Below are 19,226 nucleotides of genomic sequence, written 5' to 3'. Positions count from 1 at the left end.
AGCGAAAGGACAGCGTATATATAGGGGAAAACGAACAGTGCAGGTGAGACTAATAATCTAGTGATTAGAACGAGTGCGGGTGAAACTAATACTCTGATGATTGTGAGCGAGCGCGAGAGCCAGAGGGGGCGGGTGCAGGTGAAACTAATAACAGAGAACATGAACGCTAACAAGGGGACTGTGGAATTAAATAAGGGATGAAAGTAAAACTTACGGAAGACCAAAAGGGGCAAAATGGGCAAAGAAGAGGTAAGGGCAAAACGAGACAAGGTAAATGTTACACTGTGTGTATATTGTGACAGGATGAACGAGGCACAGACACTTATTCTCAAGTGCACAGTCCGACAAAGGGGGTGTTTTATTGTGACAATAAGTAAAAGAATATACAGTATACAGTATTATGTATGAGTCATTAATTTGGGACCGGCTCCATCATTTAGATTTCTTTGAAAATTAGTGCAGAGATTTCTGGTGCCTCAAATGTTGGAGCAGTTACCTTACTGGCAACCAGCACATTTACACAGCAGATACTGTATATACATTACATTCAATATACAATATACTTAGTGTACATACAGTATTATATTATGCATGAGATGCTTTTATGACAGTCTTTTCTAGATTGAAAAACTGATCTATCCGCCCTTCTAATTGCAGAATCTGAATCAGAACCCGAGGACACTCCTACCAAAGTTTTACGGGCTCTACTGTATCCAGTGTGGCAGTGTTAACATCCGATTGGTTGTGATGAACAATGTTCTGCCCCGATCTTTGAAAATGCACTACAAATATGACTTAAAAGGCTCCACGTACAAACGTAGAGCCTCACGGAAAGAGTGTTCCAAAGCATCCCCAACATTTAAAGATCTGGACTTCCAGGAGCAGCATGAAGGGCTTTACTTTGATGGTGACACATACAATGCACTGATCAAGACTCTCCAGAGAGATTGTCGGGTTAGTCAATGTTGTTGAATAAAGTGTTAATGAATAGCAGTTGTTGAACACTGCAGAAATACTCCATTATAGTATTGACAATAGTAGTTTTGTAACAGGATGAAATTTGGAGGGTATAAAATCTTTCTAGAAGGGTGAATCTCATGAAAACATGTGCTGGTCACATTTCACATCAAAATGGAAATGTTTTTATAACTTTGACCTTAATTGTCTGCCGTCTGTAAGCTGTTAATGTCTTAACGACCGTTCCACAGGTGCATGTTCATTAATTGTTTATGGTTCATTGAACAAGCATGGAAAGCATTGTTTAAACCCTTTACCATTTTCTGTAAAAAAAAAAAATATTTCTTATTTATTTAGATTTTGATATGAAATCTAACATGTTCATGCAAGATATCACATGTTCTTTGCAAGTTTTGTGAGATTGACCCAGAATATGTATTTATTTATTGCATAGGTTTATTTATTTATCATATTAATGTAGACCTACAACCTATATTTGTTGTACTTGGATGCTTGTGGTTCAACAGCTGCCACTTTTAATATATTATAATACTGCTGGTTATGATGGGGCTCTTTAGTAATATGAGTGTTTTTGTCATAATTTCCATCCATGATGTTCCACAGGTGCTGGAGAGCTTTAAGATCATGGATTACAGTTTGCTGCTGGGCATCCATGTTCTGGATAAGAAGATAAGGGGGAGAGGAAGCAGAGGGGACAGTAGGCGTCAGGGAGGACAGAAGGTCCTGTACTCCACAGCACGGGAATCAATTCAAGGAAATGGCAAATCTGCCGAGCCCCTCGCCGACACTGATGATGACACGTGAGTGGAGCTTCTCGCTCTGGAGGAGTCAACTACAGTAAAAAGAAAGGGAGACTAATAACTCATTTACAAATGCATTCTAAATCATTCATATACAGTTATAACAACATGAATAAAAAGGTTGACTTTTATGCAATACTTGCCAAAAAAGGGAGCAGTTTAACTGTACATGTTATAAATGCTTAACAAATACACGTATTCATACATATATAAAAGAGAAACATAAAATGTCCTGAATGCCATAGTTTTATGTCATAATGCAGCAAAAATAGACTAAAAGGAGAGATTATATATTTTTCTACAGTCAGCTTTGTGTTTATATTCATTACAGTAATGTCTTGGCCACTTGTGTTGTCACTTTCCAATTTATGTTGATGTCAACAGAAAGGTGCGTCGAGTAGTTACCTGACATTGCTAGTCCTCATGCTCATTCACAGAAATTATCATATAATGTCTGAGGGCAATTAAACCATACAAAACTTTTATGTACATAGAGTTCTAAAGTTGGCAACTCTTTAATAAATTGGACATGTGTCCACATTACATTAGGGTACAATTTCATAGGTTACTAATGTTATATATGTGTTTTTAAGAATTGAATAGGTAAAATAGCTCACTATTTGGCAAGTATTGCATGACAGTTGCTTTTTTTAGTCATGCTGTTATAACCACAAATCAGTGATTTATAAGGCATTCATAAATAAGTTATTGGTCATCAATGAACCCCTTTATAAACCCTTGACAAAGGAAGTATTATGAAGTAATGTATTGGCTAATGCTAAGATCTAGAAAGCAAGGTGACCTTTTCCTAATGTTGAGCCAAAACATTATGACCAATTACATTGATCATCTCCTAACAAGGCCACATGTCAAGGTATGGGTAGATTAGATGGTAAGCGAACAATCAGTTCTCGTAGTCAACATGTTGAATGCAGGAGAATTGGTCAGGAGTAAAGACCTGAGCGACCTTGACAAGGGCCAAATTGTTATGGTCAGATGACTGAGTCAGAGCATCTCTGTAACGGTAAGGCTTGTGGGGTGCTCCCAGTCAGCAGTGGTGAGTACCTAACGACAGTGGGCAGAGTATGGTCAAACCACAAACCTGTGACAGGGTGTTCCGAACCAACAGAAGGTCTACTGTGGCACAAGTCACAGAAAATCTTAATGATGGTTACGGGTGGAATGTTTCACAACACACAGTGTATCACATGTGGCTGCGTAGCAGCAGACTGGTTGGAGTGTCCATAATGACCCCTGTCCACTGTCTAAAGCTTCTAAAATGGGCCCGCAAGCATCGGAACTGGACCTCGGAGCAGTGGAAAAGGTTGCCTGGTCCGATGAGTCCCGTTTTCTTTTACATGGACCAACAAATCTGATCCATGACGGCTATTCCTCACAACTTACAGGACTTGAAGGATCTGCTGCTAATGTCTTGGTGCTAGATACCACAGGACACATTTAGGGGTCTTGTAGAGCCCATGCTTCAGCGCCTCGGTGCTGTTTTGGTGACATGCAGAGGACCAGAGATGGGACCAAGTCACACATGTGCAAGTCTCAAGTAAGTCTCAAGTCTTAACCTTCAAGTCTCAAGTAAGTCCCAAGTATTTTTTTCTTGGGCAAGTCAAGTCAAGTCACAGGCTATGTCAAGTCAAGTCCAAGTCAAGTCACAGGCTATGTCAAGTCAAGTCCAAGTCAAGTCACCTTTATTAATTAATAATTAATTATTGTAATTTTACCTGCAGAATCTTATCATAATAAAGTGAAAAGACAAGATATAAGTAACTGTCAGTAAATTACAATACTCATGTTCAGTAAAATACATTCAGGAATCAAACAAAATTGTAACTTCATAAAATTATTTATTTTTCACTTCTGCCAACAGTGTTTGAAATGTTTAAAATTTTCAACTTTGAGTCCATAAAACAAATAACAGCTTAACATCCAACAGACTCCTCTCTGAACACCTCCCTCTCTCTCTCTCAAACACAGTTACATACATTAAACTTTGTTACATTTCTCCTCTCTCTCTCACACACACTCTCTCTCTCACACACACACTCTCTCTCTCACACACACACACTCTCTCTCTCACACACTCTCTCTCTCACACACTCTCTCTCACACACACTCTCTCACACACACACACACACACACACACACTCTCTCTCACACACACACTCTCTCTCACACACTCCCACACCCACACTCACTCCCACACACACTCTCACACACTCCCACACCCACACTCACTCACTCTCGCGCTCACACACACACACACACTCACTCTCGCGCTCTCACACTCCCACACCCACACTCACTCACTCACTTACACAGAGTATATCCATAAGCCTATTTTTGCAATGTCTGTGAGTGGGAAACGTTGAGGTACCAGCGCGCGTGAACGTCATGGCAACGTACAAAACAAAGTACCTCGCGGGAAACACTTAACGTAAATGCGCGTAACTAACGTAAATCAAGCAGGCTAGTATGCAGCATAAGCCACGAAGTGTTGGCGAAATAAAAAATTAATGGACAGATTTTTTTTCCAAGAAACCTTCTTCCACAAAATAAATTCAAGCACTTTCAATGACCTGTATCTATGTATGTTTATTTTCAAGAACTTTCCAGGGCCTTGAATTTAATTTTTCAGATTCACAAACTTTCAAGGATTTCAAGGACCCGTGGGAACCATGCTATTATTACATTAGCTAACTACCAACTAACCAGATAAAATTAACAAATTGACAAGCACTTACTGGGCAGAATGGCTCTTCAAACGGCGGACGAAATTGGAGGTTGTCGTCTGGCTGTCCGCGATCTTAACGTTGCATGTCTTGCAAAGCGCTGTTCGCCTTTTGCCATCTTGATAATAATTTTTGAAGCCGAAAGCGTATGACCCTCGGTAACGTTACCCCTCCGGTTGACATGTTGATGTGTTTATCTGATCTAAGTGGGCGTGGTGTGTGAAGGTACGAGAGGGCATGGCTGATGATAGCCTATAGTGTCGTGATCTAGTCATGACAAAACTATTCTCAGCCTGTGCTCCAGCTGGATCAACTTTTTTTTTTTTTTTAATAATTTATATATTTTATATTCAAACTGAAAACATGATGTGATTAACACTCAAGTCATTCAAGTCTTCCTGTCTCAAATCAAGTCAAGTCCCGAGTCTTTAACTTCGAAGTCTGAGTCAAGTCTCAAGTATTTTATTTTTTGTCAAGTCAAGTCACAAGTCATAAAAATAGCGACTCGAGTCGACTCGAGTCCAAGTCACCAAGTCACAAGTCCCCATGTCTGCAGAGGACCAACAGCATTTTAGGCAGATGGTCATAATATTTTGGCTCATCAGTGTATAATGTAAGTGTGGTCCAAATCTCTGAGACCACTTTGAAAAAAATAAATAAATAAATAACATTTTGATGTAAAATGAAGAAGAAATTGATTCTGATGAAAATCTCAACTTGGCCAAATATTGGTCGATTTATCTGCCGGACTGATATATCAGTTTATCACTAGTGTGTGATGCATCTCAGGCTTGTGTATCCTAACCATAAATCTATGAAAGCACTTCCTCAATAGGGCTCATTCATAAAACACAAGCAGAAAACAATTCTTGGTAAATTGTATGTACTGTAAAAACATTCTTTCGTAAAGTGCCGTAAAATGAATTGCATTTTATTTACGATTTATGACTATTTACATCTGGATTAGTTTCAAATAACCTGTTTTTGCTTCTAGAATGGGTGGCATCCCAGCTAAACACAAAGATGAGAAGTTGCTGATCTTTTTGGGCATCATTGATATCCTGCAGTCCTACAGGTATGAATTACGTACATGACTATCAAGAAATAATTACTGAAGTTTTTTTATGAAAACGATTATTTATTGTAAATGTATGTTTCTGATACAGATTTATAAAGAAAGTTGAGCACTCGTGGAAGGCTCTTGTTTATGACGGCGTATGTATATATATATATATATATATTTGTTCTTTATTAGAATATACTGTTTTTATACATGTCTGTTTGAATGTCATCATAATTTGCAACTCTTTACAAACTTACATACTAGGACACAGTATCTGTCCATAGACCAAATTTCTACGCTGACAGATTCTTGAAGTTCATGGGCAGCACGGTATTTAAAAAGATTCACCGTAAGTTTGGATACTTCCTAATTATTTAAAATGTTGTTTTTTAAATGTCCGCCTTATCTCATCTCTCTGTTTGCACCTCTTTTTTTCCCTTTTCTTATATTGTGCATTCTTGTGTTTAGCTATCCGCGGTGCCTCCTCTAGAAGAAAGAAAAGCTCCATCTATTTGTGTAGATCAGCTTCCCAGGAAGTTCTACCCACATTAATAGAAGACGGTAAACAGGACAGGAGGGCTCAAAGCCTCGAAAACCTTGATGACTTAGGTACTCATTTTACAGTCTGACTTTTATATTAAGCACTACCTAAAAATCTTACATGTTACTTTAAGGAATATATTAAAAAAAATATATATATATATATTAAAATCTGTATTTATGCATGTATGTCATGTTCCAAACCTATATCCTGTTTTTTTTTAAGAATTATCATGTAGCTCTTTTCCTTACAATGACAGTTTATAGTGACCTCAGCTCTCAAGGTCTAATTAAAGACAAAAAAGCATAATAAATCCACGATGACTAGTGCGACTGCTATTAATGTTGTTATTCACTGAAAATCTTCTTTGCGGCAGCATACAGATGTGAACAAATGTAAGAAGCAATGGTGTTTGCCATCAGTGATTTTAAAGGTGCTATAAGTAAGATTGACAACAAGCCTATGAAATGGGTACTGCAGTCCAAATTCAAAATATTGAAGAATTGTCTTCCCCGCCCCAGACTCGAAGCTCTTGTGGGTTTCCAGAAAGTTGACATGCAAATTAGCCATCTCAGCATCCGTTTTAAAGGACTTCTGGGCTTTAAGCTGTCTCAATCTTTCAAAGGCATCTCAAAAATGTATTCTTGTTTTACTATGCCTCTGGTCATGGTGGTTTTTAGATGGTGGTGAGTCTTTTTAGGTTGGGTGGAATCTGTTATCTCTGATCCAGTTCGTTTGCTAGCTTCCATGGCTGCAGCATGCAACATTGTTTGCCTGCAAACTTGTTCAAATCTGGCAACCCGGCTGTGTGGAAATACTGTTGGTGATTGGGTAGTGGGCGGGATCACACAGGCTAAAACATAAACAGATATTGCGGCCCAGAATGGGAACTTCAAAGTAGAATATACTGGCTGTAGCATTGTTATCAGAGAAGCAAGTATTTCAACTTAGCATGTATTCTAATTCTCTAATGACATATAATGGTCATTTTACGATTAGTACAGTAAAAATATTACATATAGCACCTTTAAATCAGGTACGTTGTGCACCATTTTTTATTCTGAATGTGGAGGTGAGTTAGATACAGCAGAGGGGAAGATTTTCAGTGAATAAGAACTTAAATTTCAGTCTGTTACTCACACAAAGCTACTGTATGGACTACTTTTATTGTGTTGTTTGTAGAGCTGTCAGAATTAACGCTTTAACGCATGCAATTAATTAAAAAAGTTTTTTCTTCTTTCGGATGATCCTGTTAGGGGTCGACACAGCGGACTGTCCGTGATCCGCATATTTGACTTGGCATAGGTTTTACACCGGATGCCCTTCATGACGCAACCCCCAGTGGCTGGGGGACTGTGAAAAAATGTAACGCATTCATTTTTCTTAATCACGATTAACATTTAAGAGTTTACTGTTAATACAGCATAAACACTGGTGTGAAGTGTGGAACCTTTGTAATGTGTCACACGGCATCATTACACTGACGCACACAACACAAACACACACGATTTAGACTTTGGGAAACATTTCATGCGACTTGAATTGGTGCTATTTTAGAGCATTTCTATCTTTATACTGTGGAAGGATTTGTTTGGAGAATGTGAAAGCATTATATTTTTACTTATCTTTTCTTTTCTAAGATGGAAATACATTCATTTTGACAAGAAAAGAAGTATATATATATATATATATATATATATATATATATATATATATATATATATATATATATATATATATATATATATCTCGTGTTAAATTTCAGCACTTTCAAAATAAAAATATTGTTATTAATCGTGATTCCAATTTTTAATCGACTGACAGCACAAATATTTTGTCCTTTTGGAGGGCTGTCTATGTATTGTAGTTGTTTGGAAAACAGCTGTAAAATAATTCCCTTCTGTATTTGGGAAAATAACTGCATACAGGTTTGGAACAACATGAATGTGAGTGAATTAAGACTTTATTTAATTTTTAAAGGAGCTACTGTATTCTCTTTTAAATGCATTAATTGAAGAATACTAAGCTTTACTGTACTACATTTACAGAATGTTTGCATTTACCTCAAACACATTCAAGATCTTTTTGAGTGATACAAAACTACTTCTCTATGACAGATACAAACTCCGCACAGATACCTGATGTTATTCCAAGCTCCACCAGCAAGGATCTAGCCATTTCAGTGAACACCATCTCTTCTTCTTCCTCTTTAGATGATGTTAAAGTTGAACTGGATACAGATTCAGACAGCAGGTATTTGTCTAAAACTAGAGGTCTTCAGGCAATTTGATGCCAATGACCAAAATATGATGATCCACTTGCAAGGAAACATGTACATAGTAAATATATGTCAGGAAATATCACCAGGATAGTAGGATGCAAGTGCAATATGGCAACGGTACAATTCAGACTACCCTAAATAGAGTACTGGCAGAAGGTTAGGAGATTGGCAAACTTGTGGACAATAAACAGGCAAAGGTATTATAACAGAGAATCAGGCAGAATATAGTAAGCTTGGAAATGAGCATATACTTTGCAGTGACTGAACGTGACAGAGTCTCTTATAAATGGTGTAGTGATAGCTGTAGTGATGATGTGCTGGTGAGGCTGATCAGAAATCAGGTGATTGGGATCGAGGGGGTGGCATGTTTGGATGCTGATGTGATGCTGGGAATCTGAGTTCATGACAATATAAATGTAGCTATATATTTTTAAGTGTACAGACCCATAAATGTGACGTGTGATATTAGATTCATGTTGTTTCCAAAATGTAATAATTGGCTTTTTATTGTCCTAATCCAAAACAAATTATTAAAAACTTGTCTAGAAATGATTAATTGTGTTAAGTCGACAGTGCATCTTTTTCTACCCACTATTAGAGTAATGTTTGATGTATAAACCTGATAAGTAAAATTTTTAATTCAATTAATTCAATTGCGCTTTTCACAATAACTACTGTTCCAAAGCTCACAGAGTATTGTGACAACCACTTAATGCAATGAGCAAGCCAAAGTGGCGACAGTGGCGACACAAACACAACACAAATACAAACTATTTTTGAAAGTATGCACATTGCAAATATAAATGCACATTACTTTTTCCCCTTTGAAATGTTCTGTTTAAAAACTCCAGGTATAGTCCACACACTCTCTGGCCACAGAAACATTTTAGCTTGAATTAAAAAGGTCAAGAGTTTATAAACTCCCCTATATTTTCTACATTTCTTCACAGATATCTTTATAGATTCCTCTTTGCAACTTCTGATAATGAAATAAACCTGAGTGGTTGCCTTATGCTTTGTCTTTTTGACAAATGTCATTGTGTTTTTTCTTCAGAGCTGATCGTAGAACATCCAGCTCGACTCTTGCGTTGGAAGATAGTGCTCTTCCGACCTCAAACTCACAGGCGAGCACACCTGAGTCTGCTCTGGATGTCTATTTGGTCAGTTGTTGTGATGTCAAGTCAAATTTATTACCACATGTAAAAAAATATAATTAGGTATATTTCCCATAAAACAAAAATGAATCAAATAAGGATGTTAAACCTAGTGATCCAGATGATTTGTTTGTTACTTTTATTCTTTGTCTTTTTCAGTGATGCGTGAAGTATCCTGAAGTGTACCAGATCATCAAAACATCTACAAAACTGAGAGGCAGTGGACATACGTTATACATGTCATATCATTAAAAAGTCAGTTCACTTGGTAATGGCAAGGCTTGCCAAATGCTATCTCACCAGTCACTCAGAATTTTGCACAGTGGATTTCTCTAGCTGCTAATACATATTGTTCTGAGAGACACCTAGCGGAGTGATTGCCACACTATAGTACTGCAGTGCCTTGGGCTCTCTGTGCACTTTGCACCCACTCGCGAGTACAAGTTTGTCATAAAATATTAGTTACATTTCCCTTAGACCAATGTTCTGTATAATCACATGAATGCATCAGTTGATATGCTTTGTAAACAGTGTGATAACTGATTAAGGAGTGTGTCCAGCATAGAATATATTAATGATTAAATACGAATCATTATATAATTATCTTGTGAGCAGTCCTGACGTGCATTGTGTGAGTAAATATTTATATCCATTTATTTTGATTCCTGTACAGTGACTAGTGCCCAAAATATTTCACAATCAACACAATGAAATGATGTAATGGGGAGCATCATAATGGTCAATGTTACTTTGTGAAAAGATTAACATGTGTTTGATAGTGAAAGACCATATATCTGTAAAAACTTGTATTTAAACGTAATATATTTTGATTAAATACACATAATTTAAATGTACTATGTAGAATGTTCTGCATGTTGAGCTATTAAATGCTTCATATTCACAAGACTTTTTCAGTGTTGTGAGTGTGTATTGAACATACAGTAATATAACATAGCAGTTACAATGTGTCCAAAATGCTTTACCTAAAGGCACTGCTAGACCCTATTTAGGAAGGCTTCAGCCACCCTAAAATTCATCTCAGCCAGGGGCGGGGCCAGAAGAGTGGCATGGGGTGGCAGCTGCCACCCTAAAAATTAGCTTTGCCATCCCACTTGCCACCCCAACTCGGACCTCGCTCGCATGCTGGAGACGGAGCACAACAGCTTAACCTGTCTGTGTTGCGCATGGTCCATAACTATGTTCTGCCCATGTCTGGCAGGACACAGTGGCACTCCACCTCAGTAAACAAACCCCCACAAATCTGAACTAATATTTTTTATTTTATACATTTATTTGACCAGGGTTAATCTTTTGAAATTAAAATCTCTTTTCGATGTGATTTTCTCTTTTAAACGAATTCAAAAGACTTGAGTCGCAAGTTAATGATATACAGAGAAACATCATCTGGAGTTTATTCTCTCCACTAAAGAACAACCAGTCTAAAAGTGACATTTATTGTTATAATAGGTTTTTGTGAAATTTTATATAACTTTAATCTACAAAAAATATTATTTATTTTTCTATAAGAAAATATTTTTAAAACAAATTATAATAAATGGAAATGTTTTAAAATAAATTATTTGAAAGGTTCTTTAAAAGGTTTCAGTTATTTATTTACTTTATAAGTGTGTTTATTATAGACAAATTATTAGTTGGATGTCTTAAATGGTGTAAGGCCAATTAAAAAAATCAAAACAAAAATTCTATGCTAAAGAGTTAAATACATTAAATGTGCACATCTAGTGTCATTGGGGGCTGATTGGCAATCTTGAATCACCCCTTTCTATACCAGATATCTACTGTATGTCTGTTTTTACTCTGGGCTACTCAATGTAATCCTGTAGAGGGCGTATGTAATCACGCCCTCTACAGTATTACTGTATATCTGTTTTTACTCTGGGCTACTCAATGTAATCCTGTAGTAATCACGCCCTCTACAGGATTACTGTATATCTGTTTTTACTCTGGGCTACTCAATGTAATCCACTAGAGGGCGTAATATCAGGCAGTAAACATTTAGTTTTTTCCTGTTGTTACATTTTTAATCTTTGATAATGAGGTTTATAATATCTGATTTTGCAGCATGTAATATTGGGCTATAAAAATGATCATCAAGTTATTATGACTTTGTATATAATAGATACTTGGGTTAAGTCATTTATATTGGCTTATAAAACATATGGTTAAAATACAACACACCTCAGAACAGTCAAAACACAGCACTTTGGATATTTATGAAGTTATATAAAATTGTATGTAGCTATATATAATTGTAAAAATATATATATATATATATATATATATATATATATATATATATATATATATATATATGTTTTATACAATTAAAAACTACCAAATGTAAAGTTGTATATATATATGCATTTGTACTTAAATTCAAACATGTCAAAATGAATGCTCTAGCTTATAAGTAAATTATTAGTATAAGTAAACTTGTCATATTTATTCGCTAATTTGAGTAAATTTTACAGGTAAATAATATATGTAAATTGTATTTAACTTTTCAAAGCTGGTGTTCCCAGCATGCACCGGACTAGTTTTTGTTGTTGATTTTGCTGTTACATTTGGTAACTTCTTGTTTTGTGAAGTCGGAAGTTCCTTTTCGACTCAAAGTTACATGTTCGTGATCAAAAAGGTTAACGTTTAATTGTTACAGTCATGGTGTTTTGTGCATCTGTTGTATCATGTACTGGGAAGTGAAGTGGAAGTTTGCAATGTGGTACATGATTAAAAGTATTTATAAGGAAAGTTTTCAACAACAACAACAAAAAAATTTACATTTTACTAAATATATACGTACATCAAATTTGTAAGTAGCCTAAAGGTTACTGTATTAATGGAAAAGTTAAATTTACTCAATCAATATTATGTCACGAGGTTAAGTATAATTTACTTATTTTATACCATTAAAATTGACAGAAATTCGTTTAAAAAACACACCAGGAATATAACAAAACACAACTTGGCCAGATTACAACGTTTGCAGAACGTGTTTTTTATGTTAAAATGCCAAATCTCTAACGAAAGGGCTATTTACCACAACTACCAAACATTTTACCTAGTTTTTAAATCATGGACAAATAACGTTGTACCGCGACATTATCTAACTGCAACTAAAATGCAACATTGTGAAACGTTGTTTAAACGTCTGCTGGGCGAATTCATATATGCCTATTTAAAGCTTAGTTCAAGCCATTGCATATTCTGGAAAGTTAAAGTTACATTTCATATACAATACAAATGAAGGCTAAGAATACTAATTTATTAGATAAAATAGTCACAAATAAATGTAAAGGTATGAACCAGACCGCCTCTGTTGTGGTCACGTGGTTTGGGAATAAGCTGCGCGACTCACCTGCGCGCTCATAGACACGCCCATACCTGGACGATTCAAGGAAATCTGGGATTGTACACAAAATCGAGCTCATCCATATCCAGTTTGAACGTTCAGTCATTTTTTACATTACACTGAATCCTGCGCGTCTTTATTTGAGTTTGTTGGGCATAGTAAGGTACGTACTTTCACATTGACTTTTATGTGTCTGTCTGTCGTCTATTTCCCTGTTTACTGGTTTCGGTTATCCATTGTTCAAGAAGGGCGTAAACATGCGTCAGATAATGATTTTTACTTTGCTCAACTTGTTCTTTAAAGTAAGTTCGCCTACATTTGACAACAACGCGTTTCAGATAACAGGCCTTCAGTATCTACAACACGAAAGCCAGTCAAGTGTGTTTCCTGTCATTTTGCCCACGAAACTAGTTACTTTAACTCCTCTAAGGCTAAGAAGTTGCGACGTGCAGGTACACTCGTTTTTGTCCTTGACAGTATAATTTCTTTTCTAAATGGGTGTTAACGGTTGTTTCTGGACACTTATGCATGTATTTTAATAATGAGTGAGTCATAATAGTGTAAAATAAATGTAAACTCATCAAAACTATAAAATAGCACAAGTGTAAGTATGGAAACTGTGTAGTGACCAACATGTTAAACAAATCAAAACTATCTTTGCCATTTAGCTTATTCAAAGTATGGTGCATCCTAATATTGCTACTATTTGCTTATACTTATAAAATATTGAAGGAGTTTTCATATGGGCAATTTTTGGCTGATTTTCCCTCACTTTCTGGTTAAATTCAAAAATATATATAAATAAATGTAAGTTTAACGTTTGCTAAGGGATTTATGATCATGGAAAACATAAATCCATGTTAAGGAACAATACTGCCACAACTACAAGGATTTTTAAAATGTAGTAATCTGTTGATTATTTTTTTTATTTTCTTTTAAAGTTTTATAGATAAGAATATTTTTCCATTATAGATGTTGTTGTACTAGGTTTTTTTATTATTATAATTTTTTTTTTAAACAAAATGTTTTAAGATATTACAAAATAAGAGCACAGACACAACTGGTTAGGGTTGCACCAGCTGTGTGTAAGGTCTCACTTAAGTTGGGATGTAAAGTTCACACAAAGGGCTTAGTAACTTCTAGTTAGTAAGTCAGTGCTTAATTTGGTTGCTCAACCTGTTCTTAAGGTAAGATTTAAATAGTAGGTCATAAGCACTCTGTAAAGTAATGTGTAGTCGTATAATATGACACTTACCTGTATTTATCCAATAAGAAGCCTTCAATTGTGTACACAAGTGTTAAAAAGCTGTCAGTTTCAGTTCGATCTGGTTAGGGTTGAAGTTCAAACCTTGTTTGCTTGCTTAACTGTCAGCTGTAATAAATGACATCCCCAATAAAATAAGATACATAATAAAACAAGATTTCAGTAATGGTATATTTAGCCTAGGTATATAACAATATTTAATAGCTGTATCTGAAACGAATAAGGGACATTACATTTAGAATTTATTTTACAACAGGCTAGAAAAATAGACATTTATTCATTTTAACATCATATAAATATTTTGAATGTGTTGAAACTCAACCCCGGGTGACGCAAATTCTCTGTCATAAACGTAAACATCATACTTTATGCCGAAATAATGCCTTTCATGCAAAACATGAGCTCATTGATGTCATTAAATGAGTCTTCCAACCATTACTCCTGGTCGGAGGCTGCCGTACAAATTTAGTTCATAGGTAGGGTTACATTCGAACTAAGATTAATAGTGCAACACTTACATATTTAGTAGTGCGTAAATTGTGACTTAGTGCCCATTTACGCCACAACTAGCCCATGTTGTAACTTACGGGAGTAACTTACTCCTGGTCATTTGATTGCAACTGTTTGTAACTGCACTAAAAAACAAGATTTTGGAGTGAAGTATTAAAGATGAGATACTTTCTACATTGAATAAGTTATTTTAATCATGAACTTGAAAATATTAAGTAAATTCTACAGTCAAACATGTAAAACTGAATTATGTATATTATGTCATGAGGTTAAGTAGATTTTATTTAATGTGATACTATTAAAATGTACTTAGGAAAACTGTGTGCATAAACTTAAAAATGAAAATGAAGTAAATCTTACTAGTCAGTTTTTTGCAATGTGTGTGCCACTCACTTAACATCTTACACATGTTCACATGCATACTCGCATACTTGAGTGTCCAGGTGTAGAATGTGAAGGAGTCACAGTATTGGATTGTGACTCAGAGTTTCTCACAAGAGGACAGGAGTGGTTCTAGAGACTGATAAGGTCAGTGTTTACATTATGAGTGTAGTTTCAGTGCTTGTGGTCAGAAAGATGAAACCAGAGCCACAGCAACTTGATCTCGTTACGTTATGGTGATAACAGTATGCTTGAATCTATGAAGCCGCCGTGCTTCCAAAGGTGTGAGTGAAAGGTGGCATGTTTTATTTGATGATTAATTATGCAGCTGGCAGAAAGTGGCATTGCATATAATACACTGTGATTGTGCATTAGCTAAACACATGGAGCACCATGCATGCAAGCACCACGGACTGCTTACGTAAAGGCATTAAAATACTTGGACAATACATGTAAACACCCAAAATCCTTTACCTGCCAATTCCCAGAGACATTAATACAAAGCTGATAATACAATGTTTTGTTGACATTTCATTACTCTCCGGGATCCACGCACAACTTACCATGTGCCCCATTGAGAGCGAGAACCGCTAATTGTGACCACGAGGAGTTTACCCCATGTGACTACCCTCCCTAGCAACCGGGCCAATTTGGTTGCTTAAGATTCCTGGTTGGAGTCACTCAGCACACCCTGGATTCAAACTCGCGACTCCAGGGGTGGTAATCTGTTGAACTGTTCACAAAATCTTTTTCAAGTTTTCCCCATTTTTAGCTTTTTTGCAGTTAAATGAAAATAATCCTCCGGTGGGACAAATTAATAATAATAAAAAATAAAAAAAGTACAAATGTAGTCTCAAGTAATAGGTCAAAAAATATTTTTTCCCCAATTTAAATGTGTAAATGATTACATTTTTATATGCCTCATATATTTCCACAATTTTGTTTACAGTGGGCTCTCTATAATTAAAGCTATAATAGATACTATTACCTACACGCTAAACTTGATGAGATCTATTGGCACAGGTAATGACATGCTAAATTTCAACACGGCAGTATAAATGACCCTCAGGCAGATTTTAAAATGTCTACAAGTTTGGACTGCATTTACCGTGACGGTGCCTGTGCAGTTTTTACTTTGTGTTAGAGTAGAGGACAAAGTTCATTTGTTATTGAAGGTCACCAGTATGGAAGTAAATAATACATTATTACCAGAATATGTTGTATTTCACAATTTATTTAGCAGCTAAAATTGTCACATACTGTACATTATCTAGAACAGTGGTTCCCAAACCTTTTAAACCGTCAAACACCTTTTATAGTGTTTTTTTTTTTTTTTCAACATGGCACCTTAACCACAGGAACTAAATACATATGCGATTGAAAACATTCAGCATGTAAATATTAAAATATTTAGTTCAAGTAAAATAGCCTTCAAGTGTTTCTCCCAAACATTGCTTCAAGTATGAGAAATTATTCAAGAGCTAGTGATGAAATAGAGTAATAAATAGAGTACATTAAAAAATTGTGACATAAAAACGTTACAAAGTTATCTAATGAAATATAGAACTACATGAATGATTGACTATTGTGAAGAGGTCTGACAAGAAGGATGGAACGAAGACGCAGAGCTCTTCGGAAGTAAGGGTTCTTTTAATAACCACAGCAATATCTTACAAGAGTTGTTCGCTCTCCCGTCTGGAGGTTCTGTGCCCGTTTTATGCCGCTCTCCCCATGCTCACTGAAATTAGAGACAGGAGTTAAACATAATTTAGCTCAGGTGCAAGTGCCATTACCGCTTTCTCCCTCGGACGGGCGCTTGACCACGCCCCCGCTGCCACAACCATCTTTACTGTGTGATTTTTAGATTTACATTAATACAGATTCGATACAGTCAAGAGTTTTACTGAAAAGCAGACCTGTCATTGAAATGCATTTGGTTTAAAGGGATAGTTCACCCAAAGAAGGAAAATTAAATTAAATAATGATCTGTTTCTCACCAACACGTAAAATATTGCTTCTAAAGACATGAACTAAACCACCGGAGTCATATGGATTACTTTTATGCTGGCTTTATGTGATTTTTGGAGCTTCTGGCCACCATTCACTTGCATTGTGAGGACCTACAGAGCTAAAATATTTTTCTAAAAATCTTCCATCTGAGATGGCATCTATTGGCAGGGCTGGGTAGTAAAGAAATACATGTAACAGGATTACGTATTTAAAATACAAATTAAAAGTAACTGTATTCCACTACAGTTACAATTTAAATCATTGATATTTAGAATACAGTTACATTCAAAAAGTATTTTACATACTGAAGAGATTACTTTGCATTTTATTTATTTCATATTTAGTCCTTTCAGATGGAAAACATTTATACATATAAATGATGTGATCCAAAGTGTATTTGAACAGCGGTGAAACACTTTCTTATGATGGGTTACATGCATACGAGCAGACAGAGAAGAACGTTTGAAGTAAGTTTGGAGCAGAAGAAATAGAAATAAACCTTGTGTAAATTGTCAGCTTTACACTAAGCTAAAATGCTATTTCTAGCCATTTTACATGCACTTGTTACCAGACACAACCATATTTTTATCATAAAAAATATCATGTTGGATCATAATTTCTTTTTTCTAGTAAGACCTTTGATATTAGGATCAATTTGATATATAAGATCAGTTTGATTAATCTTGTTTTAGAAACAACACTGCATAAGATATTTAGGTTTTCAGAGAATGTATTTTTAACATGGGTATTTTGTCTTTCTGTACTGGCAGAGCTTTTATAGTCAAAATAAGTGAAAACAATCTACCAGTGCTGAAGAAGTAATCCAAAGTATTTAGAATATGTTACTGACCTTGAGTAATCTAACGGATTGCATTACAAATTATATTTTACAGCATGTATTCTGTAATCTGTAGTGGAATGCATTTCAAAAGTAACCCTCCCAACCCTGCATGAGGGTGAGTAAATAATGAGAGAATTTTCTTTTTTTTGGGTGAACTGTCCTTTTAAAGCTTCTGAAGTATTGCAACCATGGACAGTGAGTAATTTTTCTCTTTTTTTTGTCAATAATGTTGTTTAATTAATATTAACAATAGGATTATAACAGCTGCAGCAGGTCTTATAGAATGGGAATGTAGCATATTTTTGTCTAAGCTTTTTGTCCTGTCTGAATCCTGTTATACATTAGCGGCTGTGTTTATAGTAATACCACGTCAAGATGGCACAGATTTTTGTCCCGTCAATGTACACACTCGTAATACTGCTGTGTTTCATAACGGGTCAAAGGGGGCATTTTGACTAAGAAGCACATTTAAATGTTTAGGTGCGCAGCTGCATTCACCATGAGGCACGAGCGAGCATGCATAGACATGCACATGTGAGCATTGGAAAGCAGCCGGCATGCAGTTAACAAATTGAGTCAGATCTTGGTACTGTTGATAATTTTATCATGGCTGTTAAAATATTAAACTGAGCGGATTTGTGATTTTGCACCACAAATCCTGGCTGCACCCAGTTTGGAAACTACTGATCTAGACTTACTTATCCATTCAATTATTATTAGGGCTTTTTGCTAAAACAATCATAACTATTATTATTTCTCAAACTTGGGGTTACCATTTGAGGTACAGAAATGAATAACACCTCAATTCATGCAGAGTACTGAGAAGTGTGCTTTTACTCTTCTTAGCAATCAGAATTAAAAATATTTGACTGGTGTACAGTAAAAAGAAAAGAAAGAAAATGGGACAAAAAAGACTTGCATAGAAACAAAGGGGTTGGCTCGTTTGGCTTGGAACGTTTAGCAACCACCAAGCAGGATGCTAAAAAACACTCTAGCCCTAACATAATGGCAAGCACCTCTCCCATTTTCTTCAGAAAATGTAAAAATATAGTTCTAAATTTGTTATCATTGCATCTTTAAGTGCTCTGTGTCGTACATGAATCTTTCACGCATATCTTAAACTGTTCTAGTGTGAAGTGATTACGCCAGCGCTGGTATTGTTTGAGCTCTATTATGGTCACTACTGAGACTGCAGTGAGAGCTCCTCCTCTCTGGCAGTGTTGAGATGTATAGAGGCATGTCTGGATGAATGAGGTTACAACACTGCTGACATCTGCAACAGGTTTCAA

At 35.8% G+C, this 19,226-nt stretch overlaps 2 protein-coding genes across 5 annotated transcripts in view; both read left to right on the top strand.

Moving 5' to 3' along the window:
- LOC127636468 (phosphatidylinositol 4-phosphate 5-kinase type-1 beta-like) overlaps positions 1-10,854 on the top strand; it is a 40,769-nt gene extending 29,915 nt beyond the window's left edge. Inside the window, exons 7-15 of one of the 2 annotated variants that reach the window (XM_052116940.1) lie at positions 658-954; positions 1,582-1,778; positions 5,517-5,597; positions 5,689-5,737; positions 5,850-5,934; positions 6,054-6,194; positions 8,244-8,379; positions 9,462-9,567; positions 9,721-10,854. In XM_052116940.1, the coding sequence (XP_051972900.1) occupies positions 658-954; positions 1,582-1,778; positions 5,517-5,597; positions 5,689-5,737; positions 5,850-5,934; positions 6,054-6,194; positions 8,244-8,379; positions 9,462-9,567; positions 9,721-9,723 (1,095 nt within the window). In that variant the 3' untranslated portion in view covers positions 9,724-10,854. The remainder of the gene's footprint in view (positions 1-657; positions 955-1,581; positions 1,779-5,516; positions 5,598-5,688; positions 5,738-5,849; positions 5,935-6,053; positions 6,195-8,243; positions 8,380-9,461; positions 9,568-9,720) is intronic. The other variant, XM_052116939.1, reaches the window with a different exon arrangement.
- A 2,099-nt stretch (positions 10,855-12,953) lies between these two features.
- Positions 12,954-19,226, top strand: part of tjp2a (tight junction protein 2a (zona occludens 2)) — a 47,157-nt gene continuing 40,884 nt past the window's right edge. Inside the window, exon 1 of one of the 3 annotated variants that reach the window (XM_052116938.1) lies at positions 12,954-13,094. The gene's annotated coding sequence lies outside the window, so the exon portion shown is untranslated. Of the gene's footprint in view, positions 13,095-13,267; positions 13,384-19,226 lie in introns of those variants that run through there. The other 2 variants (XM_052116937.1, XM_052116936.1) reach the window with 2 other exon arrangements.

This window comes from Xyrauchen texanus, chromosome 44, assembly GCF_025860055.1.
Source record: "Xyrauchen texanus isolate HMW12.3.18 chromosome 44, RBS_HiC_50CHRs, whole genome shotgun sequence".
NCBI classification, from domain to species: Eukaryota; Metazoa; Chordata; class Actinopteri; order Cypriniformes; family Catostomidae; genus Xyrauchen; species Xyrauchen texanus.
The sequence above is the reverse complement of the archived record's forward strand: the minus strand, read 5'-3'. Positions and strand labels throughout refer to the sequence as shown.